Raw genomic sequence first — 21,350 nt, 5'->3', positions numbered from 1 at the left:
GACAGATGTGATATCATCTAGTTTGATCTAGAGTGACTGGGAGTCTATATACTGTACAGTATGTTTTGTTTTCCCTTGATCTAGATTTCTAGGTTGAAGTTCTCTTCTCCTTCAGCAACTAGGTACAGGTGACCCTTTCATTACAAGGGGATTGCATTCCTCGAAAATGGCCCATCTCGCGATTTTCCAAAGCTTGCATCATCTGTGCATGCATCATGAAACACGAATTAAAAAGAAATTGTGCATCATGAAACATGAATTAAAAAGAAATTGTGCAAGCTTATTTCGTTTTTTTTTCACATAAATTCTGTAAGAGTGAATCTCAAATATTTGGGTAATGATTTGTGAATTCTGTAAGGGTGAATTTCTATATCTCGAATGGCTGTAATGCGGGGGTCGCCTGTATGTACTTGGCCCTATATCTTATATCCTTTTTTAGCCATTACTAAGAATATCATAATTTATATCTTGATTTATTGTGGCTGTCCCACTATTTCTAATTTCTTAACAATCTGGGAAATAACTTCTTAAACTCTGTGGTTACTTTATACATTCTGAAAACCTTTCTGACGAAAAATATGTTCTTTTCTTATCTACAATGATTGTATTGCAAGCTTCCATTGTTTGTGATGTGAGATGATGTAATTTATTAGTCAGCTGGTTTCTGTTCAATTCTGCAAGCATAGTTGTAAGGAGAGGTTGGATAAACTTGGATTGTTTTATCTGAAGTGTTGGAGGCTGAGGGACAAACTGATAGAAGTATATAAAACTAGGCGAGGCATAGATAGGGTAGATAGAGTATTTTTCCCTTGATGGAAATATCAAATACAAACAGAGCACAGCTTTAAGGTGAGAGGGGGAAAGTTTAAAGGAGATCCCGATACCGCTTTAGATTGGATTACTGCCTCTGACAAAATTCTGGTTATGCTGAAGTAACAATTCTGTTGTATGACCAGTTACATGTCAGTGCATTTTGAGCCTATGCACTGGCAGCATGGAAGTATAGAAAGTGCAGAAATCAGACATGGGTGCATGTCACCTGCTTTGTTCCTTGATTCACACTAAATCAAGCAGTGAACAGAAATAACCTGAGATAAGGTGCTGGATACACGTTAAATATGCCTTTTCAACTTTACATCAGCCATATCTGGTGCAGCTCATGAAGTCAGAAAGTATAAGGGTTTTCAGGCCATCTTGGAGCGAGTCTTCAGTTTGCACCATTTCAGGCCTACTTGCTACTTGTAGCCTGCTCCTACTTTATGAAACAGCTGTGGCAGCGAGGCTTTGAAGTTGTTGGGAACTGCATGACCACAAAAGATTAGTATGGCCATGGAGCTGGCATAAGGGACAAGCCTGGTCCAGTTCAATCTGGCTCAATCAGTTTTATTTGGTTTTGTATGATAATTTATTTGGTTTTGTATGATAAGTGCTTGATGTCAAAAAACAACTTACAGTATTTTTCTAAAAATTACTGATTATTATTTTAATCACTGTCTTATTGCAATTCTAGTTTTCATGTATATCGAGCTACATATGTCCATATTGTTAAAAATGTAAATTGGACACAAACTTCCGGCTATCGCACATGAATTTAACTGTGGAATTTACTGCATTTGCCTAACATATCTCTATTTAACTTACCAGAAGAAGTGAGGGTTGGTCATTGAATGTCATTATTCAACACATCTACCCCAAAGAGCTTTAGTGGTTCTTTCATGGTGTAGGTGTGACAGTGCTTACAGGACTATCTCATGTTGTGCATTGTGTACTTTGCCCAAATACAAAATGCAAAACATAAATGGAAAATGTAATATAAAATAGAATGGAGGCAACAAGATTTACTTTTCTTCTTGGTCAGTCCCTCAGGATCGAGGCTGACTTGCTTACTGTGAATTTAGTAGGTTCGGAATTGGCTGAAGCATCCTATGTGGGATCTGCAGACTTTGCCATAGGTGGCGCTTATGATGTTTGACAGGATGACTGGGTAATTGGGGATGTTATGTACTTCCACTGCTTGCTCACGATCTCGGTGGGTTCTTGCTGTAAAGACTCAAGGAGTTCTTTACCAAAGGTCATCATGTGAATTCACTGCTTAAGTGTTATATGATAAATTGATATTAAGTTTGATGTCTTTATACAGGAGATATTTTCAACTACTGTTGAATTCTTAAAGCTTGAAAAAATTGAAGTAGGAGGAGCTAGAGGAAATATCCTTGGTCAAATGGTACAAGAAATCTACACAGAGTTTCTAGAAGTTGTTAACATTTTTGCTGACAGCAAGTACAATCCTTTGGATCCAGAAGAGCATGTAAGAAAAATGCCAAACATAGAGATGCAATGCTTCTGTGATATATTTAAAACAATTTAAGGTATTAGTGGTTTACTGATGCTCAAGTGTTTTGTAAGTGTGTTAAAACTGAAAGGAGCTCATATTGATATTAAAGAGAATTTGTTCATACAAATGAAAACAATTTTAAGTATTGGAATTTAATTTGAAAGAATTCATTGAATTAATACTATCTAAAGAAGAAGTTAGAAATATGATTCTGAAGATAGTTATCTGCTTATACATTTATGACCAAACAAAGAGGAAAATTTGACAACCTGCTTGAACCAATCCCTTCAAAACATAACAAAGTTAGAGATGTACATATTCAAAGTCAATTTCTTCACAACTACCAGTTAACCAAATAACTTGTCCCTTGCCACCTTAGATATTTAGTTTTCCATGAAAAAAACTGACGTAGGTGAACTTTATATGTCTACTATGTGTTCAATAAAAAAAACCCTAAAGAACACATATTTAGTGTTTCCAAGTGAATTATTGTGAGTAATATTTCTGTTTGTTTTAGTGCTTCTTGCAAATGTAGAATTTGTTAATGCTTTGAAAAGCTTGTGCCTAAAAAATGGATGTCTCCTTAGCAGGTATACTGAACTTCCTGTACCTTAATAAACCATGCCTATTTATGCTAGTGCAGGTTTGACCTGGTACTCGGTCACAATCCTGCTGACCGAATAATTGCTATTTTAATTACTTTATTTTTTTTTAGCTTTTAATTACTTCTAAATGTCAAACACTTTTAAAAATTGTTAAAATCCCTCACATCTGGCAAAATGTTGTCCCAACTTTATTATTAGTTAAAGGCTGTGAGACACTCTGTGGGCTGGGCCTTTATCTCTTGCCATCAGAGGCCCAGTCCCATTTGAAACAGTGCTGGATTCCAGGGTGTGGAGGACCAGCAAGATTAACCCTATTCATCCACCCCAGGGAAATGTGGATGAGAGCAGATGATGGGCAACGATTCTGAGAAGCAGGAATGGTCCAGCATGTCCTAGCCCAATCAATCAGAAAATAATCTATATCTTATACCTATTTTAATATTTAAACATTTTTTGTTCCTGGATATTTGTCCATGCATAAAAACTTGCTTTTTATTTCGATGCATTTACAAACAGAATTTTGAAGAAGATTATAGAGTGTTTCAAAACACCATTGAAGATTTTGACAGAAGGTTGGGTATGATAATATCCCAGGGATTTAATGACTGCTCAAACATTACATCCGCTGTAAAGGTAAATGCAATTATGAAATCTGTTTTTGAGTCTTGGTATCAAATAAAACTTTGCTGTTCTACTGCAGAATCACAAATAGTTATAGCATGGAAGGATGCTATATAGCTTGTAATGTTCACACCTGCTCTGTGGAATAACAACCAGTTCGTCCCACTTTCCCATGCTGTTCTCATAGCTCAACAAATTCTTTCCTTTTAGTATTTATCCAGCATCCTTTTGTATGCTACAATGGAATCTTTTCTGACCAGTACCCCTGGCAATGCATTTCAGACTCTAACCATTCGCTCTGTAAAAAAAATATAGTTTTTCTCATGTCACTGTGAATCACCTTCATTTTATGCCTGATGCAGGGTCTTGACCTGAAGTGTCGACAAGTCCTTTCCCCCCACAGATGCTGCTCGACCTGCTGAGTTAGAACTTAGAACACTACAGCACAATACAGGCCCTTCAGCCCACAATGTTGTGCCGACCTTTAAACCTCACCTAAGACTATCTAACCCCTTCCTCCCACATATCCCTCTATTTTAAGTTTCTCCATATGCTTATCTAGTAATCTCCTGAATTTGACCAATGTACCTGCCTCCACCACCGCCCCAGGCAGCGCATTCCATGCCCCAACCACACTCTGGGTAAAAAACCTTCCTCTGATATCTCCCTTGAACTTCCCACCCATTACTTTAAAGCCATGACCTCTTGTATTGAGCATTGGTGCCCTGGGAAAGAGGCACTGGCTGTCCACTCTGTCTATTCCTCTTAATATTTTGTACACCTCTATCATGTCTCCTCTCCAGCAGATTGTTTGTTGCTTCATTTTATGCCCCCTTTTTCTTAACTACCACCCCTACCCCCAACCACCACCAATGGGAACAATTTCCCTCTACCCTGTCGGTACTTTAATTAACATAGAACATAAAACACTGCAGCACAGTACAGGCCCTTCAGCCCACAATGTTGTGCCGACATTTTATCCTGCTCTAAGATCTATCTAACCTTCCCTCCCACATAGCCCCCTATTTTTCTATCATTTATGTGTCTATCTAAGAGTCTCTTAAATGTCCATAATGTATCTGCCCCCACAACCTCTGCCGGCAGTATGATCCACGCACCACCACTCCCTGTGTAAAACAAAAACTTACCCCTGACATCCCCCTTATACCTCCCTCCAATCACCTTAAAATTATGTCCCCTCATCTTAGCCATTGTCACCCTGGGAAAAAGTCTCTGACTGTCCACACAATCTATGCCTCTTATCATCTTGAACACCTCTATCAAGTCAAATTACTTTAATATCTTTACCAGATTTCCTTGCAACCTTCTGTTCTAGGAGGATCAACCCCACCTTCTGCAACTTATCCACATAACTAAAGCTTGGTCATCCCTGGAAGTATTTCGGTAAATCTTTTCTGCCCCTGTTCATAGCTTTTATATCCTGAAATGTGGTATAAGAAAATGAATACAGTACTCCCATTGTGACCAAAACAGTATTTTATATAAGTTCATTCTGACTTCCGTACTCTTGTTACTGATCTTTGAAGTGAACTCTTGACCCACTACCTTTAAGTTATAGTGTCTCTGCTGTTTGAGGATTGTAGCACCTTGTGATTTGAAACTCCAACTCTAAGATAGGACTCTTTGCAGAGCAAGGCAAGGAGAAAAAGGTGGCCAGGATTATACAACAAGCCACAACTTATCACTGGTTAAAGGGATATCCTCTCACCCTATGAGTTTCTTCAGAATTTACAAAGGACTTTGAAAGAAACTGGAAATTGAGTTTTCACTGTTTTATTTCAGAACCTTGCTTAACCCTCTAAGAGTGACTGTGGTTTGTCTTCAGAAAGTGTTTAGAATATGTAGCTGACTAAAGAGGACTAAAATATTGCTGCAATGTATCAAAGAAAAGCATTGGGAAAACACTTGGGATATTTGAAGACGGTGGCACAAGCATATTTATTTGTTCCATTGTGTACCATCTCAATTGAATAATGCAGTTCATTGTCTCTTGCCACATATCCATGTGTTGCCTTAATTGGGAGGGATTACACAGGCATTGCACCAGTCCGTGAAGCCTAAAACCTAAAGTGATAAAGCCTGAAGTAGTTGCTTCAGAAAGGGTTAACTCTCACTCAACATGGTAACCACAAGTGAATGGGAATGTTAATGGAATCAGCTGTGCTCCTTACCGCAAATCATTGTATTTTATTTGGGTTAAAGGGTACATAAAACTTGACATTTTTAAGTCCTTTTCCAGTTACAACTAAGTAGCAATTTCAGTGGTCTTCCAATTGACAGTCAGCTAGGTTCAGGGGAAAATGATGATGAGAGACTGCAATGACACTTTAAAAGGACAAATCAGGTGTATCAGGTACTCAAGCAAATCGAAAGCATATCAAAACAAGGAGGAGCCCCTGAGCATGAACTGTAGCCATTGCCCGAAGTCTGTGTTTCACGGCATCACCTCTGGTTGCAAGGAACTGCAATTCAGGCTCCCTGAACCACAGGAGCAATACACTCTCGAATTTTGTGCAATGCCACAGCAGCTATCGTAGCTCACTGCACCATCCAAAAATAATGCTGGAATGCTGCATGCGCCAAGCTACTTAATACAGAAGTGAGAATATTGAATTGCTTTGTTAAAATTGATACCTAGCACAGGCGCTATGGAAAGCAATTATCTTTTAATTTATAAAATCTTTTTTACAACTATAATGTGCAATTAACAGCACTGGTATAAACTTGTTCTCCTGTTTCAGTTGTTGAACATGTTTGGATTTTTCATTAAACGTCCACTGATAAAAGAAGAAATGTCTGAAAAATACTCAATCATGATTGACATGGCTAACAGAGATTTAGATGATATCAAGTTAGTATTTGATACACACTTGAATGCCATTGCAGCAAGGGACAGTTTTCATTTTATCAACAAAAATATGCCGCTCGTAGCTGGTGAGCTGAAATGGGCATTGGAAGTTAGTGAGAGAATGGAAGTGACAACGAAGAATTTCAAATCCTTTGACCATTCGTAAGTCTTTAAATTACAGTAGTAGATGATAATAAAAAATGAATGTTTAACTTGAATTGTGTAGAAAGATAAGGTAACATGCTACAGGAATTGGATATTTTTCTTCTACTTCATAATAGTGGTTAAATGAATAATTCCTCCAAAAAATGTATTTGAGGCTGAGTAAATCAGCTTTTACAATGAGGAAGATGTTAATTATATGGGAGTACATTTCCTTACCACATTTGGTGTGGTACCAATGTATATATTAAAAAAAAATGCAGGGTGTTTATCTTGCTGAACATTTGCTATATTTTCACCTTGATATTATTAAACTCTGTGCTTTTTTTGTATATTTTTTGTATTGCGGTTCACTCACCGACTCCTGACTACATTTGATACATAAGGGACACGTATGGTTGTGGTGCATGGGGTTTGTGGGGGGCCACAACAAGCCCCACTGCATAGTAAAAAAATCATGTATGTAGCCCATGCTCAAAAAACTGCACATTTTATGAAATCATATTAAATGTGTAAAATGAAAAGAATGAATTTCAAGAATTGCCAGTTACTCATTCCTGAAATCCATTGAAAGCACTGCATTTCTCAAGTTACAGGAGACCACTGTGTTACGGGAGTTGTGTTCCTAGAAAACAGTCCGTATTGCAATTTTTTGTAATGCAAAAGTGTTTCATCTTTGCATGCGGCAAGAAATGCGAGTCGATTAAAAAATAATTTTGTTTTGTTTATTTACTTTTATTCACAAACATTTTGTGAAAGTGAATGTTATTTTATATCTCAAGTCCTGTAAGGGCGAATTTCTGTAATGGGGTGGAGGGAGATCATCTCTATGTGTTAATACATTAAAACACAAATTCTGAAGGCAAAACTTTAAGCCATTGAGAAAAAAAATACAAAGTATGTTTTTTACTTCCACTCAGGCCAAACATTTCCCACTCCTATCTCAGGTTTCCTCCTTTTACTCTAAATAACAACTGGGCCATCAGTATTTCTTTTTGCTGGGAATCCCACAAGTTCATGTTCATATATGCCTGTTTCTAACAAGAGTAGAATTTGTGAGGAAGGCTGAGACAGAGATTGTAATTCAAAGAATCTTACAGCCTATTGTGTCCGTAGCAGTTCTTTAAAGAGCTGTTTGAAGCTGCAGTTAGCATCAGTGTACACAGGCAGACTTGTATTAACCAGTACTGATTAACTGTGTTATCAATGGCACACCTGTATTCACCAGTAGAGTACTCCAGTGTTGTAGAATCAGAGAATCTTATAGCACAGAAGCGGGCCCTTTGGGCCCACCTCATCCATGCAGATAGTGTTACTTATTTATGCTGATCCCATTTGCCCACATTCAGCCTGTATCCATCAACTTCTTTCCTGTCAATACCTATTTAAATGCTTTTTAAACCTTTATAATAGTATCTGCCTCCACTACCTCCTCATTATGTATTAGAAATAACAGCTCATTATAAGTATTATAAATAAAGTATGCCAGATATAAGGGGAGAATGGAAAAGCTAAGATAGTCTTCTTTCAAGTAAAAATTAAGAAGGAATGTGAGAGAGGTGTTCAAAATTATGGACAGTTTTGAAAAAATGAACCATGAGAAACTGTTTCCAATGGCAGAAGGTTTGTTAACCAGAGGGGATAAATTTAAAACAATAGTACAAAGATTCAGAGATAACATGAAGGAACATATTTGAATACAGCAAGTAGTTGTAATCTGAAATATATTGCCTGAAAAGATAGCAGAAGTAGTTTCAATGCTAACTTTCAAAACAAAATTGGAGAAAATTTTAAAGGGGAAAACCAAATACCATGCTCCAGGGAATGGGACTAATGAAATAGATCTTCCAAAGAGCTGTCACAGACACAATGGAGCAAACAACCTCTTTCTGTGCTATGTTATTGAACATTTCAGTTTCTTTAAAATATCTTTCTTCCCCCCCCCCCCCCCACCCACCCACCCCCCTTGGGTGCTTCTGCCATATATTGTAGTGGAAGATGTATGTAGCAATTATTAATGTACCCAAATTTTTTTAAAGTCAGCTTTAGAGGTTCAAGTTTACATTTGGCATTAAATTTCATTTCCTTCAAAACAGTTATAGGTCAGATGAGGAGGCTAAACTTCTTTTAAGTAAATATGCAGAGATGAAATCCTTACTTCAGAAATTCTGTGAGCAAGTTTATGGTGAGTGGGTTATGAAAGTGGACGAGGACTGCCAATTTAATTTGAATCAGCCCATTATTATTCGTAATCCAACAACGGACCTTATCAGCGTGAGCTTTAGCAAAAAGGTGAGAAATCTGGTTTTAGAACCTATTTTCTATTATTGTGTAACAGGATTCAAACTAATATAAAACTATTGTGAAGTAAAGAAAACTTCTAAGGATCTCATAAAGTAACTTTTATTTTGAGTCACTCTTCCAGAAATTCTCATAGTGTCAAAATTGTCCTTTTTAAAAAAATCACATCCACCACTTTGTGTGGCTAATTTCTTTCATATTTTTACTTTGAAAGTGAAATATTGTGGATGGTGGCCATTGAAATAAAAAGCTGAAAGTACTGAGCAAATCAAGCCTACCTGTGGAGAAAGAAACTGAATTAACATTTCACGCCAATGACTTTAAGCTCATTTGCTGAGTATTTCCAGCTTCCCTTGTTTTTGAACATGTTATCATTGATTGATGTAAGTGTGCTTTGACTTTTTTCAAAAGTTAAAGAAAAATTGCATTCGTCCAATTAATACTTTGGACTTCTGTATTTTGTATAATCTGTTGCATAGTTTTGTGTCTATTTGAACTGGAGGTAAACTTTACAATTTATGGACCGTGACAGTAAATGTCTTGTATTTAATATGATATTTACGACATGTATTATCAGCAACTAAAAGGTTAAATGGAATATTGTGGCCTTTATCTGAAGCAGGCTGGAATACAAAAGAGAGAATTTCTGATAAAAAATGAAATCTCCAGTTAGATTTTAGAGGACTGAAACCATTAACTTTTGTCCTTGTCCCACACACTGTTCCCTAATTGCCGACTCTATCCAATTGTCTGAAATTGAATCAAATTGTTTGTTACCTTAATATCACATTTGTCCCCAGGAGCCTTGGACCTCGAATCTGTACCATCATTATGACTGCTTAATCACTGGACCACCATCTCCTCAGCCCCCTCACACCCCTCACTGTACCTTCCAACTTCATTGCAGTTCATTTTCTGCTATAATCACTCATAGCCTTTGCTATCTCTAATCTTAACTATTACAATGCACTTTTGACTGGTATCACTTGTTCAACCTTCTGTAAACTTGAGGTATCAAAGCTAAGCAGCATGTGTCCTAATGTACATTAAATCTCATTCCCCCACTATCCCTATGCCTGCCACCCTACACAAGGCCAAGAATTTGTATTCGGGTCCTGACCTGAAACATTGACTGCCTGCTTTTCTCCACGGATGCTGCCTGGCCTCTTGAGTTCCTCCAGCATCATTGTGTTTTTCATCTAGATTCCAGCATCTGCAGTCCTTTGTTTCTCTTTGCCCTACACAGTTTACTGAGAAATCAGCAAGTCAGTGTAAATTCTCATTCCTGTTTTCTCTCCATTCTTCCTGTTTAGAGTCGAAGCTTAAATAATGTCATTAGGATGAAAACCACAAAAAGTAATACATTTTTAATAAAAGGAAAACTAATTAATGATCATTCTTTAACACTTCAGATTTTCCTTCATATTTTTATTCATAAAATTTTACAGTAATTCCTTTTTAGATTTTGTTTACGGTGATTTCATTTATCTTATATAGTTGGTTGCAGTTCTTCGAGAAGTTCGTTATATGAACATGCAGGAGAGGGAAGACATACCAGAGAGTGGAACTGATGTCTTTTCAATGAATAAAACTTTCAGAAATTTTGTTGACAATTTGGATCTTATAGTTGGATGGTATAACAAGGTGCATTTCAGATGTTAGATTTATACAAATGTTTCTATAAAAATTCAAGAAGTTATTCAGATCAAAACATGATAAGATTTTTGTTAACATCTGAATTTTGGGTTTGGTGGTAATAATGAGGATAATAGTACATGGTTGTAATGGACAAATTGGACAGTGTTATATTGATTTTGGAAATAATAACAAGTCTAATGGTGCTCGCTGTTAATAAGTGTGAATTGAATGATAACTGCTCTACTCCTGACTTGAGGAATTAATTCTGCAAACACAGAAGCTGCTATCTGGGGTGGTCTGATGCTCCACATGTTTTAGTCTACCAGAACCAGACCAATAGACTTGTTATTTACCCACTGATTATTCCCTAAATAATGGGAGAAAAAGTCCAGGATTGGTGCATTCAGGTGTACGTGAATCTCTCGTGAACTGATAAACAACCTATGTGTTCCTGGAAATGTAATTTTATAATGAAGAGTCACAATCTTTCAGAATTTAATTGTTGTTGGTGTTTTTCTTCAACATTTTCTTTTTGCCTCTTCTGTCTCTCTCTCTAAATTATACCTTTCTTCCCCTTGCTTTAATTTGCCTTCTGCACATAGTTGAATAATTGAATATTCATAGATTCGTATAGCACAACCATCAAGTCAGTGTCATCTTTTTTGCCCATCTACACTAATCGCATTTGCCTGCATTAGAACTGTATCCTTCTATGCCTTGCCTTTATAATTGTCTGTCTAAATGTTGGTTAAATGCAGCGTTTGTGTCTGATTCTACTTCCTTCTCCGGCAGTGCATTCCAGACATCAAACACTCTGTGTGTGTAAAAACAAAATCTTTCCCCTCAGATCCTGCAGGGATCTGTACTGGGACCCCTACTCTTTGTGATTTTTACTGATGACTTGAATGAGGAAGTGGAGGGATGGGTTAGTAAGTTTGCGATGATACAAAGGTTGGAGGGGTTGTGGATAGTGTAGAAGGTTGTCGTAGGTTGCAACAGGATGTAGACAGGATGCGGAGTTGGGCGGAGAAGTGGCAGAGTCCAATCTGGAAAAGTGGGAAGTACTACTCGTTGGAAGAACGAACATGAAGGTGGAGTACAAGATTAATGAGCAGTGTTCAGGAACAGAGGGATCTTGGGGTCCAAGTCCATAGATCCCTCAAAGTTGCCACACAAGTTGATAGGGTGGTTAAGAAGGTGTACGGTGTGCTGGCCTTCGTTAGTCGGGGGATTGAGTTCAAGAGCCGTGAGGTAATGTTGCAGCTCTATAAAACTCTGGTTAGACCACACCTAGAGTATTATGTTCAGGTCTGGTCACCTCATTATAGGAAGGATGTGAAAGCTTTAGAGAAGGTGCAGAGGAGATTTACCAGGATGCTGCCTGGATTAGAGAACATGTTTTATGAGGAAAGGTTGAGCGAGCTGTGGCTTTTCTCTTTGGAGCGATGCAGGATGAGAGGTGACTTGGTAGAGATGTATAAGATTAGGAGGGGCATAGATAAAGTGGATAGCCAGTACCTTTTCCCCAGGGCAGCAAAGGCCAATACCAGAGGACATCAGTTTAAGGTCAGAGGAGGAAAGTTTAGGGGACATGTCAAAGGTTTTTTTTTGGGGGGGGGGGGTTTGTTTTACGCGCAGAGTGGTGGGTGGCTGGAATACACTGCTAGGGATGGTGGAAGAGGCTGATACAACAGGGACTCTTAGATCGGCACATGGAAGTAAGAAGAATGGAGGGTTATGAACTCAATCCCCCGACTAACGTCGTGAGCCAAAGGCCCCGTACTGTTCTATGTTCTATCCCCTTTAAAGCTCCTATCGCCTTAAACCTATGGCTTCTTGTTTTTTGTATACCTATCATTACCTACCCTATCAATACCTCTGATAACTTTATATACTTTTATTTATCACACCTCAGCAGCCTTCACTCCAGGGAAAACAAACCCAGTTGATCCAAACTCTCCCAATCACTCCAGACAACATCCTGGTGAATTTCCTTTGCATTCTATCCAGTGCAATCACATTAGTGTATGGCAGCCAGAACTGTATATGATACTCCAAGTGTGACCTAACCAGTGATTTGTAAAGGCGCAGCATCTCAACTTTTATATTCTGTGTCCTGGATTATGAAGGCAAGCATGCGTATGCCGCCTTCCTCATCTTGATCAATGTAGTCACTTTCAGGGAATTGTGGATTTGGATTCTTGGGGATCCCTCTGTTATCAACATTCCTTACTGCCTTACTATTTACAGTATACTGTATATCCTTCCTCTATTTGACTTTCAAAATTCTCATTTGGGAAATAGAAATTCTCATTTATTTTTCCTAGATTAATTCCAGAAATTGGATTAGGAAAAATGTACTTGTTTTATGCAGAAGTTGCATATGTAAAGCAATTTTTACATTTTCAAATGTGTGCACCTATTTCTGGTGTATCCTCTGTCCTTGGAAGATTGGACTAGGCACTTCCCACTGTAATGTACTCTGATACTGGTATAATTTCCCTGTTTATATTTTTTCGATTTGATAATGTCGTCAACGTAGGTGGTACTCATTTAAAAGCTTACCTACAGAAATTAGATTAGTAGGTTATGACCTTTTGCCTTCCCTTTTCATGAACAATAAAACTAGCGTAAATCATCATAAACATAAGGAATCAGGTGTAATTTAAAGCCCACCATGGGGCTTTGTTTTAAGAGGTACACCCTCCCCTCAGTCATTTTGTTGAAAATATAATTTCAGGATGCACTGACCACTGATTGAAGCATTGGTGTACTGGTCATTTTGATTGCAGTGGCTTAGAGTCATCCATGACATGCACATTTTTGACTCTTTCTCAATTTTGGTGGGATTTTTCCTCAGGAAGCTATCATGTCTTTTTCCTCCTCTGCCCCTGTTTTTCACCATCTTGATCCCCCTGTAACCCAGTTTTCTGTCGTCACCATGGTAGTCCGTGAGCTTGCTGTGGAAAGAGCATTTTAACAGCGCTGCCCATTTTTTCCAAGTTACCAGCTGAATAGCTTGACGACTGCTTGTCTGTGAATATACATGTCGTATTTGATCACTTTTGAAACGGAGAAAAGCATAATAACACTCTTAAAGACAGGATGCCCTAATTTTATGATTTTTTTCCTTTGGTGACCCCCTAATTTGACTTTTGTGCCCCCCCACCAATTTGACTTTAGTGCCATATGCATTGCATGTTTAATGGATCTCCAAATGCTATTCATTTGTCTTTGTGAGGGTTCTTCTAGCTAACTCTGTTCCCTGTTCTGACTATGATATCCTACCCAACTTAATATTATCTATTTGATAATTGTATTTTTATGGAATAATTAAGAGGATTATTTTGGAGATTTACATTGAAATACTAATATTCAGATAATGTAAATGAAATATTCCTGCACTGTGGCAAAGTATTGGCACAATATGATGCTTCAAGGATTTTTGTTTCCATAGTTAATGATGTACATTTTGCAGTTGTTAAAATACCACAATTGAGTACAATTTAAATGGTTCATTGTCAATTTTGAACTTAGTGCTGTTTATGAAAACAACCAAAATGTGATGCTATTTCCATTCTGTGTAACAGAAAATTTTGCATTAATAATTATGTATTTTTAATATTCTAATCTTTCAGATAAAACTTACAATCCTTGATGTTGAATATCCTTTGATAAGAAATGAATTGGCTGATATAGATTTTAAATTGATTAAAGCTGAAAGACAATTGTATTGGAATAGCCAAGGTATGTTTTCACCTAACTCTGTAAAATGTATATTGTAAAGTATCATACAAAATATCACAGCATCATTGCAACCGGAAGCAAAACTAAATACTGTTCTAAAAGTAAAATAATTCTTGTTAATAATTTTAATGATAATGATACACAATCCATATGATTTGTATTTTAATTGAATATTGTTACATGGATTTCATATGTGTAAATGATTTGAAATGCATTCAGGAGCATAATGGTAATGTCACGGAAAGAATTTGAGCTGTGAAAGCTGTTGGAAGTTGATGTAAGGATTTGGTAAAATTGTCTTGCTGTAAAAAGAGCATTTTGATGAAGTTCCTTGATTATGAATGTTCGAGAAATCATGAAGCAACAATCAGTTAACTTTGCAATTGAACTTCTGTCCATAAGGGTTTAAGAAGACCGAGAATAGTGCAGAGAAACAAAGGACTGCAGGTGCTGGAATCTAGATGAAAAATACTATGATGCTGGAGGAACACAGCAGGCCAGGCAGAATCCGTGGAGAAAAGCAGGCGGTCAACGCTTTGGGTCAGAACCCTACTTCAGGACTGAAGATAGGAAAAGGGGAAGCCCAATATGAAGGAGGGAAAGGCAGAGCAGTGATAGGTGGACAAAAGAGGGGAGGCAGGGTGGGCACAATGTGGTGATAGGTAGATGCAGGTAAGAGATCGTGATAGGCAGGTGTAGGGGAGGAGGGGAGAGCAGATCCACTGGGGGGATGGGTCAAAGGTAAGGAGAAAAAAAAGAGGGGTAGAAAAAAAGGGAGGCTTGGAAAGGAAAGAAAAGAAGAGGCATGATTGGGGGAGGGGTGTGGGAATTACTTAAAGTGGGAGAATTCAACGTTCATGCCATTAGGCTGCAAGGTTCCAAGATGGAAAATGAGGTGCTGTTGCTCCAGTTTGTGCGTGGAATTCTGGCAGTGGAGGATGCCGAGGACTGACACATTTGTCATAGTGTGGGAAGGGGAGTTGAAGTGACTGGCAACAGGGAGATGACAGTCACCTCCAGTGCTATCTATGTGAGGTTTGCGCCTTCTCTCTGTGTCCTCATGAATTTCCTCTGGGTGCACTAATTTCTTCCCACATTCCAAAGACTTATGGGTTGGAAAGTTAATAGGCTACCGTAAATTGTTCCTAATGTGTGTAGGTGACTGGTAGATTCTGGGGGAGTTAATGTGAATGTAGGGAGAATTAAAAAAAGAAGTAGAATTGGTGTAAATGCGTGCTTGATGGTTGCTTTAGACTCCGGGGACCAAGTGGCCTGTTTCCGTGCTGCATTATTAATGCTAAGTGGGCTGTGCTGTAGATCACGAAGTCAGCAAGAGGAAAATGATTTGCTTCACTAAAAAATAGAAAGGGATTCCAAGAATTGTTTCCGGAATTTGAGAGGTTCAGGATAAAAGGCCATAGTAGGATTCATTTCTAATTTAATAATTAATGCAGAAAGGATGACAACATTTATGATTATGGCTGGTGAAGGAAAATTATTGAAGGGGCTTAGGAATAGGTTGGGTAAGTTTGATTAAAACTATTTTCTTGAGGATAGAAAGTGATATGGATTGGTTGGATCAAGAAGCCAATTTCTTATGTAATTAAAATCCAATATTTTTCAGTTCTTCTTGAGGCAGTTTCTTGATATCGAGGTTGACTTGCTTCTGCTCTAGTTTTGTGGGTTCTGAGGTGGCTAATGAGGCCAATGTGGAAGCTGCAGGCTCTTCCACAGATGGGATATGCGGGTTGATAGTTTATGCAGTGGTGTGCTCCTTCCACTACTTATGCACAGCTTCTTAAAATACAATGCCTTGAGGTTCTCAATACCATCCCATTTGCTGCTTTTCCACATTGAGTTGACAGTCCAGACATTTCCTGGAGTTAGTGGGTATGTTTGAACCCATTCTTGAATCTTTTTAATTGTCCATCTGGTAATCTCCTCCCGTGACAGAGCTTGGAATAAGTGTCTGATATCAGGCAGCATGAATGGTGTGGCCTGCCTAACAAGGTTGACTGAGAGTAAGCAGGATCTCAATGCTGAGGAAGTTGGCATGGGAAGGATGCTGACCTTGGTTTGCTTAACCTTCCAAAATTTGGAGGATTTTGCAGAGATAAGAGTTGCTGGTATTTTTCCTCTGCCTTGAGATGCATGCTGCAGGTAGTCCAAGCCTTGGAAGCACAGAGGTTCATTTCTGTTCTCTAAACAGCTTGATCTTCAAAAGTCCATTTCTTAAATCAACCAAAGACAGCTGGCGCATTGAAGGTGGTGGTGAATTTCATCATTGATGTCTGCCTTTGCTGAGAGATGGCTCCAAAGATGGGACATAGACATGTTTTCAATGCCTCGTCGTGAATCTTTATTATTAGAGGGCAGTGCAATGCACCAGAGGCAGATTGGTAGAGGAATATTGTCCAACTAAATAGTCTTATTAATCACAGTTGATATTTATCTGAACTATGGTAAATGGAGTCTTGCAATAACAACTGAATATTTGTTCAAGTATTTGCTAATTACTAGCTGGTTGTGATCTCATGGACAATCTATTAGATGAATTGACTAAATTTGAACTAACTTAAACAGAATTTAACAAGTAATTTAAAATGAGCAACTTGCTAGAGTAAGGTTTTCTTTGACTGCTGGCCTCTGCAGTTACAGATCATTAAGAATGACTTATGTGATCTAAGGTGCCAGTGATTCTTGAGTTCTTGGTATTGGTTTATTATTGTCACTTGTACCGAGGTACAGTGAAAAGTTTGTCTTACAAATCAATTGTACAGGTCAATTCATTACACAGTACACTTACATTGAGTTAGTACAAAGTGCATTGATGTATTATAGGTAGAAACAGTAACAGTACAAAGTAAAGTGTCACAGCTACAGAGAAAGTGCAGTGCAATAAGGTGCAAGGTCACAACAAGGTAGATCGTGAGGTCATAGTCCATCTCATTGTATAAGGGAACCGTTCAATAGTCTTGTCACAGTGGGGCAGAAGCTGACCTTAAGCCTGGTGGTACGTTCCCTCAGGCACCTGTATCTTCTACCTGATGGAAGAGGAGAGAAGAGAGAATGTCTCGGGTGGGTGGGCTTTGATTATGCTGGCTGCTACACCAAGACAACGAGAGGTGAAGACAGAGTCCAAGGAGGGGAGGCTGGTATCCATGATGCACTGGGCTGTGTCCACAACTCTCTGCAGCTTCTTGCGGTCCTGGGCAGAGCAGTTGCCGTACCAAGCCGTGATTCATCCAGACAGGATGCTTTCTATGGTGCATCGGTAAAAGTTGGTGAGAGTCAAAGGGGACAAACCAAATTTCTTTAGCCTCCTGAGGAAGTAGAGGCGCTGGTGAGCTTTCTTGGCCGTGGCATCTACGTGATTTGACCAGAACAGGCTGTTGGTGATGTTCACAGCCAGGAACTTGAAGCTCTCAACCCTCTCGACCTCAGCACCATTGATGTAGACAGGTGCATGTACACCGCCCCCTTTCCTGAAGTCAATGACCAGCTCTTTTGTTGACATTGAGGGAAAGGTTGTTGTCATGACACCATTCCACTAAGCTCTGTATCTCCTTCCTGTACTCCGACTCATCACTGTTTGAGATACGGCCTACAACGGTGGGGTATCATCTGCAGACTTGTAGATGGAGTTAGAGCAGAATCCGGCCACACAGTCGTGAGTGTATAGGGAGTAGAGTAGAGGGCTGAGGACGCAGCCTTGTGGGGCACCAGTGTTGAGAATAATTGTGCCGGAGGTATTGCTGCCTATCCTCACTCATTGCTGTCTGTTTGTTAGAAAGTCAAGGATCCAGTTACAGAAAGAGGTGTTGAGGCCTAGGTCTCGGAGTTTGGTGACAAGCTTGCTTGGAATTATTGTATTGAAGGCATTGTATTGTATTGTATTGAAGTTCTTCCAGTACAAGATGATGACTATCCCTAGGTGAGGTTTTTTTTTTGTGGTTTATTGGTTTTGGTGCTGGTGGTTGCACTGGGGAGGGTGAAGGGAATGGTGAATGGGGAATTGCTTTGGCAAATGAGCTTTTGTATCAGTGAAAAGAGTATAAGACTACTATATAACATGGTTTTTAGCACAACTTGCCTGTATTTAAATTTCTGTGGTCTTGTATTTAATTTTGCACAGGTTCCACTGTTATTTAGATGGAAAGATATGGTGGCTTATTGCTCCTAATAGGAATTGTCAATTAAAGTTGGGATCCAATGTGTGTTGGCTGTTTACCTTTGCCAAAAAAATCTTATAATCAATATTTCTAACAGTGTGATGAAAATGATTTCTTTGTGCTTCTGTTTCTTGATAGATGTTTGGGAATATATTCAGGAGATGAGAAATATATTGTATGATCTTGAGCACAGAATTCAGAAATCCAAAGACAATATAGAAATGATGCGTCTCATGATGTTGGTGAGTATCACTAGAAAGAGTGTAGGTTTTTGATAATAAGAGCATGATTTTTTTATTTTTGTTCCAGTTTGAGAGTGTTTTTTAATTTTTTTCAATACTTGGAAAAATCAAGTGCAACTAAATCAAAATTGGAAATGTTTTAGGAATGGACCTTGGATTAAGTCACCTCAGGCCTGGTTGTCATTCTTAACTTGCTCTGCTTCATGAGAGGATATTTTGCTAGTTCTCTGGCACATTTTCCTCACAATATTTAAGATGTATATATTATGGCTATTAAATATATACATAATATTTAAAAAGTATACATAAAGTTTAAAAATGAAATATAAAAACGGTGGAAATGTAGATCCATAATGAAGATTCTAAAAATACATTGGTAAATTGAGGCAGATATTTTTAATAAGCCTGCAGCTTTTGAAACTCTTCCTTTGTGGACATTGATGGAGAGAGACAGCACGCTCTAAATCAGCACTGGCTGCAAGGATCATCAACAATATTTAAAAAAAAGGTTGTTTAACTCTGACCACGGTCTCTGTCCACTAGTGCTGCATATCCAGATTTGTAGGGGTTAGACTAAGCATGTATCTTGTAGACTTGTGCTATGTCAGCTAAAAACCTTTCCATGCAAAATGGAATTAACAAATTGTAATGGTCAGAAAAATTGCACTAATGATGCATTGTAATTGACTAACTGCTGCTAAGCATTTCCGGATGAGGTTACAATAACTACTGTATATTTGAATAAAGCAAGGGCTTGACTAGCAAAATCCATTATCTCCTTAAAAGAAACAGAGTTATGGTCATCATCATATCTAACAAGCAGCAGAAGTGCTCAGATTCTAAAGAATGGATAAATATGAAAAAAAGGAACCAAATGTATAGTCTAGAATCAAGATAAATCATGGAAAAGCTTTTCCATATACTTTGCAGAGTCTGTGCACAGGCATGTCAGATCTGCATGTGATTTTTCAATTAATTTGAATTTTTCCAAGCATTGTTGATAGAGAAAGGGAATTATATATTTGCACAGTTTCTACTTAAGCTATTATGGTATTCCTCATTTTTGTTTAAGACACAGATGGATTATTTTTCTATTATACATTTTTTGGTATCTAGGCATCTTTGGCAAGGCCAGCATTTATTGCCCATCCTAATGGCCCTTAAGAAGCTGGTGCCGAATTGCCACCTTGAACTGCTGCAATCCTGGTAGAGAGTTCCAGGATTTAAATCAGTGAAGATGACGTAACAGTGATATTCTTCTGACTCATTACTAAGTATAACTTGGGGAACCTGCAGGTGATGATGATCCTTTGCACCTAATGCCCTTGTAGTTTATTGTGTTAGAGGTCACCACTTTGGGTGGTGTTATTAGAGGAACCTAGGCAAGAGACTGCAAAGAGTTTTGTAGATGGGACACATGGCTGCTGCTTCTTGAATGATGTTGGAGCTGCACTCATCCGGTGAAATGGAGAGTATTCTATCAAGCTCCTGACTTGTGCCTTGTAGGTGGTAGAAAGGCTTTGTGGTGTCACTTGGTGAAATACTCATTACAGTAAAACCCAGCCTCTGACCTGCTCTTGTGGCGACAATCTTTATCTGACTAGTCCTCGTGAATTTGTGGTCAACTTTGATCTTCAGCATATTACTGGTGGGGGAGTCGGTAATGTGAATGCTAAAGAATGTCAAGGGTGAGTAGTTAGACCCTCATTTGTTGGAGATGCTCAGTGTCTGATACTTCTTTTGTGCAAACGTTACTTGCCACTTATCAGCCATCGACTGTTTCATTTACTGAGGAGTTGCCTTACTTCTGGAATTCAGAGCTTTGGTCTACGTTTAGACCAAGGCTGTGATGAGATCTGGAGCAAAGTTCAATCTGTACATCTGTGAGAAAGTTATTAATGAGTTAGTATCTGTTGTTTCTCTGTTGATGATACCTTCCATCACTTTGCTGATGATAGAAATTAGACTGATTGGGTAGTAATTGGTGTTACGGATTAGGTTACTATTGGTGAATGTCCCTTTAAGGCACAGTACAGTAGTGTGTGTGTGTGTGTGTGTGTGTGGGGGGGGGGTGGTGGGGGGGGATCAGGTGTGTGTGGGGGGGATGCAGAATCAGGTGATGTGTTGTAGCTGCATGATGTGGGAGCTGGTGGACCCCATTGTGGTTTCTGGTGACCACATCTGTAGCAAGTCTTGGTTGCTCAAGGAACTCGGGCTCAAAGTTGATGACTTGAAATCTGAGCTTCAAACAGTGTGACGTATCAGAGAGGGGGAGAGTTACCTAGACACTGTGTTTCAGGAGGCAGTCACACCAATTAGATTAACTGTTTCAAATTCAGTCTTTGGTCAGGGATAAGAGGGTGTGACTGCAAATGAAACAGGGAGGGGGATCCAAGAGTTAATGCTGGAGGAGGTTCAGCCCTTGAGCTTGTCCAACAGGTTTGAGATTCTTGCTCCCTGTGCGCAAGAGAGTGGGGCTGTAGGAAGAGTGAGCAACCGAACTATGGCACTGTGGTTCAGGGAGCCATTCAAGAGAAGGGAGAGAAGAGAAATGTAGTTGTAATTGGGGATAGTATAATCAGGGGAATAGACACAATTCTCTGTTGCAAGGATTGAGAGTCCTGAAGGCTCTGTTGCCTGCCTTGTGCCCAGGTTCAG

At 38.7% G+C, this 21,350-nt stretch overlaps 1 protein-coding gene across 1 annotated transcript in view; it reads left to right on the top strand.

Moving 5' to 3' along the window:
* LOC127580014 (dynein axonemal heavy chain 17-like) overlaps positions 1–21,350 on the top strand; it is a 251,034-nt gene that overhangs the window by 23,998 nt on the left and 205,686 nt on the right. Inside the window, 7 exon segments of the mRNA XM_052033141.1 lie at positions 2,141–2,308; positions 3,457–3,573; positions 6,324–6,592; positions 8,689–8,884; positions 10,391–10,537; positions 14,170–14,278; positions 18,589–18,692. Of these exon segments, the coding sequence (XP_051889101.1) occupies positions 2,141–2,308; positions 3,457–3,573; positions 6,324–6,592; positions 8,689–8,884; positions 10,391–10,537; positions 14,170–14,278; positions 18,589–18,692 (1,110 nt within the window).

Source organism: Pristis pectinata, chromosome 18, assembly GCF_009764475.1.
Source record: "Pristis pectinata isolate sPriPec2 chromosome 18, sPriPec2.1.pri, whole genome shotgun sequence".
NCBI lineage: Eukaryota > Metazoa > Chordata > Chondrichthyes > Rhinopristiformes > Pristidae > Pristis > Pristis pectinata.
This window is presented reverse-complemented; position numbering and strand designations above follow the sequence as displayed.